This window comes from Notothenia rossii, assembly GCF_949606895.1.
Source record: "Notothenia rossii genome assembly, chromosome: 5".
In the NCBI taxonomy this organism is placed as follows: domain Eukaryota; kingdom Metazoa; phylum Chordata; class Actinopteri; order Perciformes; family Nototheniidae; genus Notothenia; species Notothenia rossii.
In genome coordinates this window covers 37579782-37598568 of record NC_136903.1, presented here as the reverse complement: position 1 = coordinate 37598568, position 18787 = coordinate 37579782, and the positions used below count along the sequence as shown (strand labels likewise).

Below are 18787 nucleotides of genomic sequence, written 5' to 3'. Positions count from 1 at the left end.
GCGCACGCACACATGTGCACACACACACACACACACACACACACACACACACACACACACACACACACACACACACACACACACACACACACACTCCCTCTCTCTGTCAAACTCCCAGCTTTCAGCACCCTGGCTCATACCCTGCACCCCCCCCTCCCACTCTCTCTCTCCTCCCATCCTCTGTCTCTCTCTCTGTCTCTCGGCCCTCCCACTCTCCCCCCCTCCCTCCTCCTCCTCCCTCCTCAGAGGAGCAGCTCTGTCTCTCTGCACTTGTCTCCTCAGTCAAGGAGAAACTAATTGGAGGAAAGAATAGAAGAAAGGAGCTGTTGGAAAACTAAACGAAGCAAAAACTCCACTTCTCTGCAGCATGCCACAGAAAGGTAAGCTCGCTCTTTCTTTTTCTTTCTCTCCCTCCCTCTTTCCCTCACTCCCTCCCTCCCTCTCATCTCACACTCTCTCTCCATCAGTCCGGAGTTTAAATGTTTATTTAGCAGATAAGGACAAGATGAAGATGGATGAATTGAGGCAAAGACAACAAGGTTTGGAGTAAGAACGAATCAAGAAAGATAGGGGGAAATACAGTTTAGAGAACTGAACAACTGAACATCTTTTATAAGAGAAGAACAGGAAAAAAGCAGCAAATGTGACACAAACCTGAGTGAACGAGATAGAGGAAGTAATGAGGAGGAACAAAGTTTACTGATCGCTCCACGGCAGCAGAAATGTTCCATGAAACACCCGTTACAATACGTAGCCTACAAAAAGATACAAATGTTGCATTTATTTGTAATTGGAAATATATAAATGACTAACAAAGTCTAACAGCTTTGCTTATTCACTCACAGGTGTGAATTGCCTGTCAAATCAACCAATGTGTGGGCATGTGCCAGAACATTTAATCACGCGGTTCCTGTGAATTAAAAAAACGTTATGCATTCATGATATCTGAATAAACTGCCCCGCGTGCTCTGTCTAATCGGTTTGTGTGACATATTGACAGCCAGAGTAAACATTATTTTGTTGTTACAATACGACAGAAACTGTTCTGAATAGACCTCAGAAACTGTTTATTTCTGCTCGTTCAGCGTTGAACAGAAATAATTTTAGGTAGACAAACAAAACTAAAAAACACACAACAACGACTCTAGCAGCGCTCGTGCCGTGTGGTGATGCCGCCGCTCATGCAACAGGGAGTGATTCATCATAAACTCTGAGCATGTTCTCTCCTGGATTATGACGCCAAAGTAAGAGCAGAAAATATTACCTGAGATTCCCCCAACTCCACGTTACAGAGCGGAGGAAGCGTGTTTAAAAAAATGTAGGCATTTAAGCTCTTTAGAGTCTTCCTTTATGGAGAAGAGCAACGTCATGTTCTCCTAAATTCTCAAAGACAACGAGTGTTTTCCCGCTTCATGATTCTCTGAGACCGGAAAAGATTTTGAGCATTTAGAGATTTAAATTGATTCATTTCATTCCATTAATATCCACGATATGTAGTTGTGTTTAACTTTATTTTATACTTGTCTCACTGAGCAGTTTCGTCATTTAATCTGACGTTATGTCACGCCTCTGAGCTCAGTTACATGAACTCACTTTAACATATTGCTGCGACACATATGTGCAGTCTGAAACCTAAATAATGTTCACGAAGTTTCTTTAACTATTTTTTAAACTAAATCGTTAAAATAACAATATGGTTAGGAGGTTTTAAAAAATATCGAAATAGGTTATACATTCATTTTGTTTGTGAGGAAAAGGCTTCATTGTTTATATTAAAGCCAACCACATTATTTAATGTAAAGTACTTTGTAGCTTGTGAAGACTTGCATATCTTTAATATTTCTGCTAAATACATTTTGTATAATATTTATATCGTCTATTAACATCAGACTCAAGGTAAAGTCATTGAGCCAATCAGTTGTATTTAAAACTATAAAGTTGGAAAGCGAAGGCCTTGCACTTTTTATTTGTTCATCATGGAGGCCCAGAATATAAATTAGTGCTGGAAAGGCCCACGCGATGTTAACGTCTCACTCTCAGCCATCAAAAGATACAAATAACATTTCATTTTCGGCTAACATTTTGAGTTTCAATTCAAAGGCCCTTCATCATGAAATATCTGGTTATGAATATGAAAAAGCGTATGCTCTGAGTGTAAAACAATACGTGCTGGTTGGAGTGGGGGGGTTTTAAAATCCCTAAATACAAGACGATAAAGTGCGTCTTAATTGATGATCTAATTAAATCCGCTGTTAATTAACGTCTTAATTAAATTGAATCCAATTAACTGCATGATTAATCAGGTCGGAAGTGAATTCATCCCGCATGTGAATCTGGAACATTTGTGTGTGTCAGAGAGAGGCTCCATATGTTCTGATGGAGGCGCGAGGACGCCTCTCTTCCGCGCGCACCTGAGCCACCATTTATTTTGGAACATCCAACATTGCCAACACTCATTTCTGCACGTTATGATACAGAAAGCAGAAGTGTTGCCTATCTTTTTCTTTTTCTTTAATTTTTCGATTTTTATCTTGTCAGATTGGCTCAACAAAATCAAAAAATGTACTTCTCGGAAACATTTATTTTTCCACGCGCACTAAAATGCAATTCAATATTTGTCATGTATTGGCTGCTACATTGTATTATTATGTCACCAAAAGCTTAAACATATCCTTATCATCTAGAAGGCTTTCTTTAATCCTGGAAAAGTGTTCAACCTCTTGGTTTATATCTTGTGTTAGCTTTCAAGAATGCAACCTGGTGCCTTAATCTTGCAGGCTGTAAAAAAACTGATTTAAGACAATAAGCAGCATTTACAGATTGACCTATTTAGGTTGAATTCAGCGCGTTCATTGAAATCATTAGCTTAAGCACTGTTTTTGCCTCCCTTTTAATTGAACACAAGTGTTCATGAAATGTGTTTTGGTGAGCTCACTGGCAGCGCAAACTCAGCAGACATACTCATATATTATCATGAACACATGTTTATATTACAGTTAGAATCAGAATAGCTTTTCTTTAGCTTTTTTGTATTGGTGTTAAGTGCATATAGAAATATCAAGAGGAAATATAAAAGAACTAGAATAGTAAGAAACATACATTTAGAATAGAAAACAAAATGTATGACTACGAAAAATCTCGAAGAAAAATACTTTCACGCAGATACGAAAAATGTTACAATGAGTCTATTTTGAATCTAGCAAAACTATTGATGGTGATTTTCAAAAGTTAATAGACCAATAAAACAAGAATAAAGGCCATTGATAACTTAGTAATGGGATTCAATACAACTTTATTTAAATGTATTTTTAAAACGTCATAGACCTAGTCCTACCTTGGAATGCTGGTTAGCGTTAAGAAGGAGAGCACGCGACTTCTTTTGAACGGCTCATAATATTGGATAAAAATAACAAAATGTGTGTTATGAAGTTTTAATTAGTTTGCTGTTAATATTGCCGTGTTTTCTGAATGCCCAGTAAGAAGTTATACTATGTATAATGTGTACTTTACTTTATAATATTTATACTTTTTTAAAACTACAAAGCAAAAGAGATAGGCCCAGTATTAACGACTGAGAACAGCAGACTAACATTTATAACCGCAAATGCAGCCCTAACTCAAAACTATCCATGTCTTCTTATTGATACAAATGTTAAATAAAATAAAACATTATTATTATTATTATTATTATTATTATTATTATTATTATTATTATTATTATTATTATTATTATTATGACTATTCTCTTGATGTTAGCCTAGAAAGTGCAGTGGGCTCGGACTCTGCAGTGCAGCAGGCTCTGCTACAGCGGCTCAATGAAACTTTTATTTTGTCATCAGTGTGTTCAACAGAACTCCTTTATGTCACTTGTACTGGTAAAATTGGGCTCCCCGCCGCGGTTTTGTGTGGCAGCTTTTTTAACGAGCCGCAACTAACGAGGCAACGACACCAAAATCCCGCAGACACACAAAGCATGCCGGGTATTTACCGAGCAGAGCCGCGGCTCCGTCCCCGGCCCTTTGTCTCCTTTCACAGGCAGAGAGAGAGCCGAGAGAGAGCAGGGACAAGGTGTGTGTGTGTGTTTGTGTGTGTGTGTGTGTGTGTGTGTGTGTGTGTGTGTGTGTGTGTGTGTGTGTGTGTGTGTGTGTGTGTGTGTGTGTGTGTGTGTGTGTGTGTGTGTGTGTGTGTGTGTGTGTGTGTGTGTGTGTGTGTGTGTGTTCATTATGCAGGTTGTTAATGACAAGAGCTTCAGAGCGCTTTGAAGCCTTTATTGGTCCGTTTTTTTGAAGGCAGGATAAAAAAGGCTTTGGTTTGAGTATTGAGATGAAGAATAATGAATGTCACATGCTTGTACTTGCTTCATGCATTGATGACAACACACGTTTAACTGGTCATTCTGGTAGGCCATTATCCTCACACTGAGAGGTACTTTTTTCTAGGGATAATGGAGTTTCTAATAACTTGTAAGATACATTTAACAAATAACACATACATGATGTTTTCTTTCTTCTTCTCTTTATGTGATTTGTTTTGTTATTTGCTTTTCTTTAATATACTCAATCATTTTAACCCCTCCCATTTTGTTATGTCTGCCTTAGTTGTAACCATACCATTTCTTAAAATGCAAATAATACAATAACTTTATTATCCGTTAATACTAAAGTATTTAGACATTGCACAAAGTCAATCTGCATATAGTTACCAATACAAATCAAATGTAAAAATCAGATGGTCTATTTTTTAATTTGTGCTTATCGAACTGCTCAGAAAAATTCAGAATTAATAGAATAAATAACACAGTTTTAAATAACTTTTAATATAAAACATACAGACAAAAATAAATACGAAATGTATTTTTTTCAGTTCTTTTTTTTCTTTTTGATTTTATATCAGGCCATTCTAACTTTTTTCCAAGAGTATTTTTTTTTTTAATTGAAAATGTTAATTCTTACAAAGTAAAGGTTTGAACCATCAACAGACATACAGTACACTACAAGAAACATAACAGGTTTCTGTTGATTTGGTCTAAATAAGAAACCCATATTTGGGGACCAGGGTTATAAGGTTTATATTAATGATTATAATGTAGGCCCTGTTTTACTGCCTGTAATTCTTCCTTAGCATTTACAGCAATGAGAGTATTTTTTTAAGCACATTATGAACTCCAAGGTTTCATTAATAACTTTGAGAGAGATGGAAAAGGAGCATTTTTAACATCAGTCTGATCGGCTCTGTTCTAAAGGAACATCTTTAATCTCCTGCTGACGTACGTCTTCTCCCCGTAAGAAAACAGGCTCTTGTCCTCGTCATCATTTGATTATTCGTAAAAACATTGGATGTTTTCTTACTTTTGGGTCCAGAGATAACTAGGATAGATGAAGTCACATTTCACTCATAATTTCTATAGTTCATATTTTCATATACAAGTCATGCACCCCCTCATGTTCCTATAGTGTGCGAAAGCTGTCCCCCTAATCCCACACTGTCTTTGAGCTCACTATTTCAGTTCATCGTCAGTATGCAAGCTTCCAGGAGACCCTTTCAAAAACCAGATATGTTCTTCTATGTTCTATTGTTGAAGAGCTTGGGTATATTTACAAGGGCGTCACTTTGTTTTGAAAAGTCTAGAGGACATAATGGTTCAAAAATAAAACAGAAACATCTTTTCTAAACAGTCTTTGACATGCAATTAAGAATAGGTTCATGGAAAAATGGTGAATCAAAAAGCCAAGGGTTCTACAGATATCACAACACTGTTGCAGAAGATATGGTCATCCATATATGCCTCATTAGAACAGACATAGTTGATGACATTGGCTCATTTAATCAGTGCAGGTTTTTTTTCCTTTTTTAATTGATGCTATTTAGTGTATTGTAGAAAGTCCACCAAAACCAGTTCCTTAATTGTGTTGAATCTGAATCTGCCTGATGGACTCGAGTGTAAAACTTTAGCGACATTAAAATACGTTAAATGAATCACAGTATGACTTGGCATTCAGTCATTCTGTTTGAATTTCTATTTCACCTAAAGATTTGATAAAGGTTGCAATATCTCCTGAAAAACATTGAAGAAAATATTTGTTCCTCTTTTTTCTCAATAAAGTTGATGAGACAAGATGAGATGATCTGTTCATTGTCTATATGGCTCTGCACATGCTAACAGTATCATATTTATTCTTTCTGTGTACAGATTTCAGAAGTCAAACCAGCTGGGAGACCGGTGTGGCCTCCATGATGCAAAACAGTGGGTTACATCTCCAAAATATGTGTTGTCTCTATGATACTGTATCCATAGTTATACGTGTGGTTGATCATTGTATCTAACGTCATTTTAAAAACAAAAACAGTTACAATAGCACAATTAAATTCTGGCAGCTGCGTTTCTTTTTTGGTGCTCAAATATCTGTTAAAATATACAATGTTCTATCATGGGTATTGAAGTTCCTATATCAAATTAAATTATAATCCATATTATATGACAAAAAGGAATCTAACGAAAACAGACTTTGAAATATCTGTTGTAAGACATTAAGTGCAGGTCTTCTATCAATAACTTATTTGTTAGTCATGTGTGACTAAAATGTTTGTTTGATAAGATCTGAGTTGTATATTATTGTAAATGATGAATAGTAAAGTCAAAAAGCTGGCCTGTACAACTCTTTGTGACAATGACCTCCACCTGACCTCTTCTTTCTTACTGCGGGACAAGAGGTCCATGCTGTCTGCAGTGAAGGTGTGTGGATTTCTTCTCTCTGTGTCTGCTTGTTTCTTTGTGCTGCATCTTTCCTCTGCCCGCTGTCAATCCCACAATGCACTGCTTCTACACCTCGCCTTAATGGATGCTGCTGCTTGACATAACATTTAGCAGGTTTCTGTTAGGCAGGCTGGGTGCTATTATCACACCGCCTCCACTTTAATCAATTCTAATTCCAAATTGTGAAAATGGAGCAGCTGGAGGTCATTGAGGAATATCTGAAGGTGAACACCAATATTCATCTGCTAAGATTATTAGTGAGTGAAGCTCAGGTCACATTAGTAATTGATCTGAATCAATGTGTGTTCAGTGGTCAGTGAGGTCTATGACTTTCTGTTTAGCGTCTCATCTCACTCTCATTGATGTGTGTGTCAGGGTGCTGTAGTTCAAATTAGTTTACATCTCAACTACACATGCACTCAGTGAGCAAGGATGTTGCAACTGCATTTGTTTCATTCAGGTGTTGTTGGATGGTTCATGAGTTCAGAAGAAATGTTTTCGACTTCTGCGTGTTCATGATTAAAGGAGATGTGTTGTATTTCAGTGTTAACCCTTAGATGCACGAGTAACTGCACCCTACACTCTTCCATAAGTGGGTCAAAAAGGACCTGTATTAGAATAATATGTGTTCTTATGCAATTTTTGTCATTTTGGTTCAGAAAAATCACTTGTATAATATTTAGCATTCTATTTTGGTTGACACTAGAAATATTTTATATTTAATTTTTCACTATTTATAATTTTAGACATTTTTTTTACATTGTGAAAAAAAGTTTTCGCAGAGGATTCCATAGAAAATGCATGCGGGTCATTTTTGACCCACTTATGGAAGCTTTGGGTAGTAATACAAAAACTACAATTTTTAAAATGTAAATAAAAAATTTGAATGGCACGATATCCAAAACATGTTTTTTGAGGAATAGCTGGAATATGAAGTGATACAAAAATGTAATTACAAAGATACTTCAAGAAAACCACCTCAACGGGTCAAAAAAGACCCAATTCTGCATCTAAGGGTTAAATACAGTTGATACCGTTTTTTTAAATGTTTCAAGTCAAGAACCCTTTTCTGTTATTGTTCGGACATCAAATGAATGCCCTGTCCAGCATGTGTATCCACATTTTTATTTTGGTTCCGCTCCCTCGGCTGACAGAAAAACAAATAAAACCAAACCTTGAACATTCCTTTCTTGGCAAAGGTTATCCATCTTAGAACGATTTCAACACTCAGAGATCACGTGAAGGTTCTTTCCCCAAAAACGTTTGCAACCAAGCAGCCCGGAAGCTGTTCAGTTATCACATGACATAACAATAAAGGCGGAGAGCGTAGACCTCACTAAAGCAGGTCTGACCCAGACACCAGCACAAGCCTGTCTTCTTAATCCCACAACTGCCCGCGGTGTGTGCATTTGATTTTCTCCCGCCATAGCTTTACTGATATTCCTGTCCTGGTAAAACGGCAGATGTCAGAAAGACACCACAGTAGCTCTAGAAATCAATGTGTTGTGTTTGTGAAGAGCATGTCACGCTTTCCCTTTTTGTTTATTGATTGACTAAACACAGAGTTGTCTACTGAGAAGAGGGCTGAATAACTGGATTAAATTACAATAATACGTGATCTTAGGTAGATTATGTTTCTGCCGAATTTCAGTAGATGCTTGGACAGACTAAGAAAAGAAGATGAATCAATTTGATTACATTACTTGTCACTTGTTAGACGCTTTTATCCAAAACGACTTACATACTCAATACTGTGGGCAATCCCCACAGGAGCAATTTGGGGTGAAGTGTCTCAGGGACACAACAATATGCTGAAGCAGTGGGGTTTGAACATGTGCTCCCCTGATCCGAACACCAACGCTCTATCCACTGCGCCACATGCCTCCTTTGATTGTTACATTTGGTCAGTAAGAAGAGACGTTTGCTATTTTTATGTTCTTTGAATGGTGTCGAATACAGCCAGCAGTTAGAGCGGGTCTCTGTGTCACAAAGACCAGGGATAGACACTCAGGTTTTGGGATACCTGGCTATCCATTCATGCTGCCTGACCTTTCCTAATTTCAAGCCTCTATGTAAGTGATGCCTGCATATCAAGAGTTCATTCAACCTTTTTTCAGCATCTATGTAACATTAGTTATCCATCGAGCAAAAACATTGAAATGCAGTTACAGTAAAGCTTGAGTTTGTCGGGCCACAACTCACAGAGCTAATCTGTAGCCCCAAATAACGAAGTGACAAACAGTCAAAGTGACTTGAACGCAGAGTCAAAGTCAGGGTCAGGGTTAGGACTTCCTTTGCAAATGCATACAAATGCCTCATAAGGTTAACCTGCTAGTGACATGGGAACATAGGGGTCAGGGTAGATTTGTCCACATAACATCAGACTTGGGAACCCTAACCCTAACATGGGAGTGTAGGTTTTACTATGTCCAAAATCTTTTCAGAACACTTACTGCATGTTTATTATTGTAACAATGTCTAAGAAGCTTCGCTAAAATAATGAAGTTAAAATATTACCAAACCACCATTTCCTAAACCTAAGCAAATGTGTTAGATAGACAAAGAAAACCGCAACAGGCATACACAAACGATGTGAGATCGGAAACAAGATCACACCATATGGTGTAGACCGAGGACAAACATCATATTTTATCGCTTCATTTGAAGAACTCATTGGAAATAACAGTACATGGTTTAAATTGAAAGTTAATTGCAGTCAGGTTCAGTGTGAATGAGCTGATTTCAAGTGAAAGCTGCTGAGCTGGTCCCAGGGGCCCGCCTGTGTGTGTGTGTGTGTGTGTGTGTGTGTGTGTGTGTGTGTGTGTGTGTGTGTGTGTGTGTGTGTGTGTGTGTGTGTGTGTGTGTGTGTGTGTGTGTGTGTGTGTGTGTGTGTGTGTGTGTGTGTGTGTGTGTGTGTGTGTGTGTGTGTGTGTGCGTGCGTGCGTGCGTGCGTGCGTGCGTGCGTGTGTCTGTCACAGAGGGACCACTGCCAAATTGCCTCCATATGTCTGTCTATTAATTGTGTGTCAGCGGAGGAAAGCCCTGTGTGTTCCTCTGGGAAATGACGCTGTGATTAACATTTCTACGGCGGAGCAAAAGACCCCTGAACACAACATGAAGGGAGGTAGCGTGAGGGAGAGAAATAATCCACCGTCTCAAAGACAACTGCTGTTTCAACAGGGGCATGACTCTTTTTATAATTTCAATAAGTACTCAGAAGTAATACTTTATATAAAAACAGCCATTCTAAATCAAACACTATGTTCTATACAAAAAAATACTATGTTACAAGTAAAAGTCCTGTATGGAAAATTGTGACTAAGTAAAAGTACACTTTGTATCACAATATACTAAAAGTACTTGTTAAGCGTAAGGGCCCAGTTCATAATCAAATATATGAAATAAGTCAATGATGATCATGGATGGATTCATGTGATAAAGGTGAAGCTACTCTTTGTTTATTGCTGCTGGGTATCTTAACCTACAATTACAGTATATTTCCATGTGTCAGATACATGTAATGGAGAAGTACGTACCATATTGGATACAAATGTAGTGGGGTACAAGTATAAAGTATCTTAAAATAATAATACTCAGACAAATCCCTCAATATTGTACTCAGGTTCAACATTTGAGAAATGTACTTTTGCTTGTTGAAATGTTCACACACACAGATGGTGTTCAGGTTAGCTGACTGTTTATATACTTTTATATACATTTCTCAAAATGATGGTAATGTTGACTGTTGTCAGAAAATGCTCTATGTTGACGATGTTTCTTAAATTGTTTGGCTTTTATTTATTTGCTTTTTTGATGCTTGTGATATGTTGTGAGAGTGGATGAGATGTTTCCTATATTTGCTTCAAGTCACATTTGTACATAAGGAACACTATGATAACCTTAAATCCTAATTAAAGATGTACATGTAAGATCCTACAACAACTGTCTGAGAGACACACAATAGGCTTTACTTTGCAAATGCACAATAGCTACAGCATAGTTTGGCACAAAACAATATATTGAACATGTTGTCATGTTGTATATCAGGGACCTATATTATAGTTATTGGATCTGTGGTCTGCTGAGTGTCTACAGTGAAACTGTGTGTGTGTGTGTGTGTGTGTGTGTGTGTGTGTGTGTGTGTGTGTGTGTGTGTGTGTGTGTGTGTGTGTGTGTGTGTGTGTGTGTGTGTGTGTGTGTGTGTGTGTGTGTGTGTGTGTGTGTGTGTGTGTGTGTGTGTGTGTGTGTGTGTGTGTGTTTCGGTATGTGTCCGTGTGCCTGTGTTGGCACGTTGTATGATTTATTAATGTCCTGTTGAGAGGTTTATAAATCTGCAATATGCTTTGCCTCACAGAGCCATTAACAGACAATAGACAATTGATTCAGTGTAAATCCCTACTTAACCTGCACAGTGTCACAGCACACATTACTGCTGCTGTTCACTGCATGTCAGACCGGCAACACGTGGAGCAGCAGACAGAGCATTGAAACTCCACATGAACACATTCAGAAGTCTGCAGTTTCCTCCTTTACTCTGTCAACAGTGTTTGTCTCAATCCCTTTTAAAGATGGAATGACAATATGTTCATTTAAAGGGGCCCTTTATGCTTTTGGGGTTTTCCATTTCCTGTAGTGTGTTATGTAGGTTTGTGTGTATGTCAATGGTCTGCAAGGCTAAAATCTGGAGTGTTCCCTCCAGAGGGAGTTTCTCTTCCACACACTCCCTGGTTTCAGACAGAGGGTGAAAAGAGGAGCTGCAGCACAGGTAGTATGAGAACAATAAAAAGCTTTTTGAACATTAAAGCATGGAGACATGTCCCAGGAGAGGGACAACATACACATATGAGCCTGAAAATGAGCTGAATAGGGCCCTTTAAATCCACATGCGTTAGTCCTGAGGACCTTTGAGCTAAATCTGGTCTTTCAGGTCACTTTTCCTTCTCTAGAATGAAAGCAAAAGCAAAACAGAGCAGTGGTGTTAGTATATGAATCTTTTGAATGTGTTTGTTTGTTATAGGATGTAGGCTGTATTGTTACTTAACAGTAATATCTACTGTTCAGATCGTCTTTGTTTCTCATAGTATAGTATTCTGTATGTAAAATATATGTATGTTTTAGGGCTTACAAAGAAGGTGACGATTCACTTTTATAAAACCCCAAGGGTAAATGCAGTGTTCCACATTGTATACAGTACACAGTACAAAGACACACTGGTGCACAGGACCCATACACATAAGCATATGCACAAACACATGCATTTTTATATAAATACATAAGCAATAAGATCAGCATCGACATGGGTCAGTCCATCAACGGGAGTGGGCAAATTGCATCAAAGCATCATTCAACATTGTTGTAATACCAATAACATGTTACGTATTAACATGCTCTTGTCTTTAGAAAAAACATGTTGAAATATGTGAAAATGGTTCAAGCTATCATTCAATGTAAAGACAAGGATCTTCCAAAAACAATTACGCTTCTCTTTATCTTGTCTTCCTCTTCTCTTGTATGTGTTTGATCAGTTGATGTAGTAAGACTTCAATATTCATTACCACTCCATTCTGCTGCTTTCATCTTTTTTTTCCTTTTTTTTTTTTCATCCAGAGTAAACTACCTAGCTTGGTAAAAAAATTGTTGAAAACCTTTTCTTTACTTTCTCTTTGTGTGTGTGTGTGTGTGTGTGTGTGTGTGTGTGTGTGTGTGTGTGTGTGTGTGTGTGTGTGTGTGTGTGTGTGTGTGTGTGTGTGTGTGTGTGTGTGTGTGTGTGTGTGTGTGTGTGTGTGTGTGTGTGTGTGTGTGTGTGTGTGTGTGTGTGTGTGTGTGTGTGTGTGTGTGTGTAGGTCACAGTGGAGTAAACCAGCTGGGCGGGGTGTTTGTGAATGGGAGGCCTTTACCTGATACTACCAGACAGAAGATAGTGGAGCTGGCCCACAGTGGAGCTCGACCCTGTGACATATCCAGAATACTGCAGGTAACTTCATCTTTATTAGCGGTACTTACAGTGGTATCAGATAGTCCTGATGAAGCCCCTGATGCTGAGTTCATAATATTCATTTATGGGACATGATACAGACAGTGGCGATTATTCACCGATGTTACTCGAGGGGGCGTGATGGGGCACATTTAATGTGGGACAAAAGACACAAGATTCTGTTCAAGGATTGTGTTTGATTCAGTATTAAGTCATAGCCTACAAAAAAACATAAAATACCATTATTGGTGTTGGAAATGTAGTCAATGACTTAGTTACAATATTATTTGATTGTATTACTGAAGACAAACAACCATTCCTGTTATTGTGGACCAAAGTTACAGCACAGTCTTTAATGCATCACAATCAGAAATTCTATTATCATCATTTTTTCTTTTGGATGGGGGCCCCAGGGGGGTCCATGTTCAGTGTTACAGAGGTACAGAGCCCTAACTGTAAGCTTTATCAAAAAGTATTTCATGGAAAAACTGACAAGCTCTAGTGGCCGTGTGAATTATGACAAGCGTCATAGCAAACAATCAACATTACATTACATGTCACTTGTTAGACGCTTTAATCCAAAGCGACTGACATACTCAATACTGTGGACAATGCCCACAGGAGCAATTTGGAGTGAAGTGTCTCAGGAACACAACGACATGCTGACTGCAGTGGGGTTTGAACCTGTGCTCCCCTGATACCAACACCAACGCACAACCCACTGCACCACACACCTCCCTCTAACAGAGAAGAAAGTGGCATGATGTTAAAATACCCAGCATGCCTTGTAGCGAGTCAGTCGGGCCTATGATTGGGTTGACAAAGCAGCTAACTTTTTGTTTTAATAGCTACTGAATTTATATATTTTCTTCCATCCTGCACTCTTTTGTTAAAACCTGGCACCTATTACCCATAATGCACGCAGGCTACCAACAGTTTGGATTGAAGTGTGTTATGCTAATGCAGCCTTGAGTGTTTATCCTGCCGCAAAGATGATCATCACCTCCCTTCTTTTTAACTGAACACCCCCAGAGCCATTTTCAAACTCTGACACAAATCACTAGAGGCTATTCATCAGATTTGAACCGCTCTCTCTGGAGAAAGTCAACGTTTTTACAGCTTGTTTTCAACATATGCAGTATCTTTCCCCAACACCTCAATGCACTGAGAAGATGGTGGAGGTCCACTTTACCAATCGCTGTGATTGTGCCTTAGATCATCTACAAAAAAAAGCTTGTAATTGCAAATATATTTTCACAACATCTGTAAATAACCCATGTGATTTGTGTTGTTTTTGTGTGCAGGTATCTAACGGCTGTGTGAGTAAAATCCTGGGCAGATATTACGAGACAGGTTCCATCCGTCCTCGAGCCATAGGAGGGAGTAAACCCAGGGTGGCCACTCAGGAAGTGGTGGGGAAGATTGCTCACTACAAAAGAGAGTGTCCTTCCATCTTCGCCTGGGAGATCAGAGACCGGCTGCTGGCAGAGGGAGTCTGCACCAACGACAACATACCCAGTGTAAGACCCTTCTGTTCCTCTGCCACGTCGCTTAGAGGGTGCAAGGAAGTCACAGAGAAGTCTGGACTCACACTGTAAAAACGTGTACATACTTTAATAGATGATGTATTTGTTTCTGTACTCTGTGACAGCTGGCTTGGAGGTGAGTAAGTAGGGCATAGGTGGCACAGCTGGATCAAGCAGATGCAATCTCTACAAGAAATTAAATTGCAAAAAGTCAGACCAAACTGCTATACACTCAAATCTAAATAAAGCAGTTAAGTCAATAAAAAACATATTTTCTAAAATATTTGAACTTTTCCAGTGTAAGACACATGATGCAATCGTTGTATCCATGTACCAATAATTGGATATTGACTTAAAAAACTAAAGAAAAGGCAAAGATAGACCTGTAATCCTTTATCAAATACTGTTGGTTGCTCCAAAAGTACAAATGTTATTTGCAGATTTATAATGTATCTTGGAAGCTTTCACAAATAAATAACAACAATCTTTGTAAGTATATTTGCACATCTAAAGCAGGAACGTAAGAAACCATGCTAGCTGGAGAAGTTTAGTAATGTTCCCATGAGTACATTACATTGAAACAAAAAACGTTATTAAACATGTGTACAGTATTATGGATTGTGTTTTTGAGTGTATAATAGCCAGTTGAGAGGATTCTCTAATTAGAGCTTTCAGGAAGCTGCTATATTTCTCTATTTCGCTTCAATGTGTTACCATACCAATGAAGTTTGGTGGCAAAATATTTTCAGCCAATATGATTTTAAACCAAACCTCAGTAGAATACAGGGGCACTTTAGTAATGTACTTTACCTTGTCCGTTTGTTGGCCAATCTTTTAACCCTACTGGTTATTATTATAATGTAAAACTGATTATATGACTTTCACTCAATGTAAATAATATCCTACTTTTATATTGTGGGCCTTCAATAGTGTTTTGCTTTTCAGATAGTTTACAGATTTGTATCTTCATGGTCAACTGTATTTTCTACTTGTTTTGTTTCTATTTGGAGATGCTCATATTTTATAATTGTTTATTTTCGACTCTTTTTCATTTATTTTTAATTATGTGCAATGCCTCATTTAACAAGTTTATCTTATCTTATTATCTTTTAGGGGTCATTAATGCCTTGGTTAGGTTCTTAAGTTTCTATCCAACAATGCTTTACAATTGTTGTTCTCGTTTATTAACATATCTGTGTTTATCTGCAGGTTTCATCAATAAATCGAGTCCTGAGGAACCTCACCAGTGATAAGCCGCAGATGGGCACAGTGGGAGCTGAGGGGATGTTTGACAAACTGAAGATGCTCAACGGACAAACCTCCTGGGGGGGGCGCTCAGGGTGGTACGCTGGGACTACACTCACTACTCCTGGTAAGACATTAAGTCACCTACTACTTCTACGACTAGCAATACTACTACAGTATTGGAACTACACTCACTGCCACCGGACACCCCCTCTTTCCATTGAGGCGTTTCCAGGGCAGCTGCGCCAACTGCCCCAAAGATTGGTTTCAGTCCAGCACCAACTATTTGCTCAGCCAGAACTGAGAACAGAGAGCACCATAAGTCAGATGCTGGGGCGGAGCAAAAACAGTACATGGCGAGAGTAGAAAGTCGTTGCGGAAGCCGTAGCACCAAGATCTCTAAGTCGTTAAAGTGCAATCAGACATCATACATGTTTCATTACATGGTATTTAGCTGAGGCTTTCATCCAAAACTAATTACATACACTTGCATACCAAGAAATGTGGGCTTATAGCCTCATACTTTGAATTACAACCTGTTTGCTGTCATTGTGGTGAATTATTGTTTTTGAATGTTGAGTGGAAAGCAAACTGGTTCTTAAGTGATTTGCAGGTTGAACCAACTATGAACAAAACTAGACTCAGCACACAACTCAAACGGAGCTCATTCCAGTGGAAAAGGGGGATCAGACGACCTTTCTGACTGAATATGTGGGTCATTTTTAGCCCTCATGACTGAGTTAGACCTAATATTTTAACCCAAGTTAAGATTCTAAGTTATGTTAGACATGTATTTGTGTAGGTCATGCATTAAATGATATAAATACAGTGTCCCCCACTTTATTTATCAGTGTCACTGTTACTAATTGTTCCTGCTTGTATAGACCTTACATTGAAAATACATGATAGAGGGACAACAAAATACAACTTTGAGATTTTAATTTAGATTTTTGATTAAATAGTACATTTTCAAAGTTCTGTGAATGCAGTGTTCTTTATTCAAAGTATAAACATTAATCGTGTTACAAAGTCTGGCTCTGGTATTAACATTCAAATACTTTGTTGTTGACTTGATCTCAGGTCACATTCATCCTATTGAGCCATGCTTTTAATTATTTCTTCATAAAAAGAATGCAGCAGGCGCAGTAAATTGCCCACTTGCAAATTGATTCAAAATTCCCATTATACGGGACAGAGGACACATTGTGTGGAGCTGACATGATCAGCTTCCCTCTCCCTCAGTGTGTGTGGCTGAGGCCCCATTTGCTGCGTGGAGGGCAGGCTCATATGCTGCTGCTCCTCCTCCTCCAGCACCCTGGGATTACAACAGAGAAACAAAGTCAGGCTATACTACCACGGCTGCTGCCTCCACATCAGTGTGTGTGTGTGTGTGTGTGTGTGTGTGTGTGTGTGTGTGTGTGTGTGTGTGTGTGTGTGTGTGTGTGTGTGTGTGTGTGTGTGTGTGTGTGTGTGTGTGTGTGTGTGTGTGTGTGTGTGTGTGTGTGTGTGTGTGTGTGTGTGTGTGTGTGTGAGCAGGGGAGGGAGAAGGGGGCGTCTTCTCTCATTTGTGTCTCTTTCTGCCTGACTGACTGTGACACTGAGCAATGGCTTCATTCTGTTTTGCAGTCTCTGTCTGCTGGGGATAATGAATAATTAGGCTAGCACCACAAATAACACGAGTTCCACAGGGAGGGACTGGAGCGCTCGTCTGCTCAGGGATCACATGTTGGAGATCTCCTCTCTGAAGGGCCTGTACCTTCACTTTACCTCGCATTAATTGGAATACAACGCATTTTATCGTGTACTGATCAAGGGTGTGTTTTAGTGAAATAGTGGAGCCACTCATTTAGTTGGAAATACCTGGACAGCGCTTAAGCTTATATGGGGTAAACGCTTCTTTTGATTGCAGATACGAAGAATTAAAACGTTATGAAGGTGTAATGCTTACAAGAACCTATATTAATATTATAAACATATTATTGTTAAATAGTATACAAAGCAATATAATTTAATATTATTTTGTGCACACAGATACAAAAAAAACTTTATAAAAGTATAATATATCAAAAAGAAAATAAAAATAGTTAAATAAAACAGTCTTTGTTTTTAATCATTTATCTTAATGTTGTACTCATATTATTTGTATGTATTATACAAAGCAATATATTTAAAAGAAAATGTAATTATAAAAAGTATACACAGCTTATTTTAATGCAGGTAGCATACAGATTAGCATAACATACCTGATAAGTATTGAGGTATGAGTACATCTATACACTTTTTAAAATCAAGCATTTGTTAACACATCAATTGGATAACACTGTCATCAAAGCATTTGAACATAAAGAACATTATTCCATACTAATATGAGCATTTTACACGAATATGCGGACAAATTACAGTATGATGCTCAGAGGGGGGATGTGTTAGGAAAATGTTTTTCTTGAAAAACATAAATGTTAATATCATAAATCTGTGAAACAAACTCACCTGAAGTAACATGAAAAACGAATTTCCTTGTCATTAATCAGCCTTAATAAAGCTGTTTGAGTGCTATGGTTAGTTTAAAAAACAGACTAGATTTTTTCTAAAACATTGTGATTTATATACATGTTTATGTTGTTGGTCAAAACTATATTTACTCCCATACCATACTTAAGATAAGTTTGAGGTTCACCTTCATTTTCTCCATTTTCAACAATACCTTGTACCTTCCTTCCTGTGCGCAGAGTGTCCGCAGGCGGAGGGGGGGGAGAACACCATATCAGGAAGTTCCAACGGTGACGACTCAGAGGAGACTCAGATGAGGCTCCAGCTGAAGAGGAAGCTGCAGAGAAACAGAACGTCTTTCACTCAGGAGCAGATAGAAGCACTGGAGAAAGGTACATGGAAGTTGTGTATCAAAACATCGTACAGCTCCACACACATTAAAACAGTATACGTCTTTTCTCTATATGTCTGAAGTGAGGAACACCTCCACTTTGACTGAACTGAGGCCAGTCAGATTCCAAATGTTCCCATATGACAACTATAGGGATGTTCACATGATGACATCACTAACCCTGTTCAAACTGTTTCAACTACCGTAAAGGCAATTAGGATATCAAATGAATCACCAACTGAATCACTTATTCCTCATTAAAAAGCCTGATTTTGGTGCTTTTTTGTTTGGCTAATAAGGGATGGTTGTTGTTGAAGTCTCAATAGACACAATTGCACGTTGCACGTGTTGTGTTACTGTGTTCTACTGCCTAATTAATGTTCATGAAGATTGAATGTATCAAGCTA

The 18787-nt window shown here is 38.4% G+C and overlaps 1 protein-coding gene and 1 long non-coding RNA gene across 6 annotated transcripts in view; one reads left to right on the top strand and one right to left on the bottom strand.

Moving 5' to 3' along the window:
• Positions 1-324: 324 nt before the first annotated feature.
• The window catches only part of LOC307040447 (paired box protein Pax-6-like), a 22919-nt gene continuing 4456 nt past the window's right edge, over positions 325-18787 (top strand). Inside the window, exons 1-7 of one of the 5 annotated variants that reach the window (XM_079683286.1) lie at positions 325-380; positions 6191-6244; positions 6710-6733; positions 12598-12728; positions 14033-14248; positions 15464-15626; positions 18229-18381. In XM_079683286.1, the coding sequence (XP_079539412.1) occupies positions 368-380; positions 6191-6244; positions 6710-6733; positions 12598-12728; positions 14033-14248; positions 15464-15626; positions 18229-18381 (754 nt within the window). In that variant the 5' untranslated portion in view covers positions 325-367. Of the gene's footprint in view, positions 381-5718; positions 6245-6709; positions 6734-12597; positions 12759-14032; positions 14249-15463; positions 15627-18228; positions 18382-18787 lie in introns of those variants that run through there. The other 4 variants (XM_079683287.1, XM_079683284.1, XM_079683285.1 and 1 more) reach the window with 4 other exon arrangements.
• LOC307040448 overlaps positions 16541-18787 on the bottom strand; it is a 25664-nt gene continuing 23417 nt past the window's right edge. The window contains exons 2-3 of the long non-coding RNA XR_013808493.1: positions 18204-18326; positions 16541-16814 (exon numbers count right to left, since the gene is read on the bottom strand). This is a non-coding gene — a long non-coding RNA (uncharacterized lncRNA). The remainder of the gene's footprint in view (positions 16815-18203; positions 18327-18787) is intronic.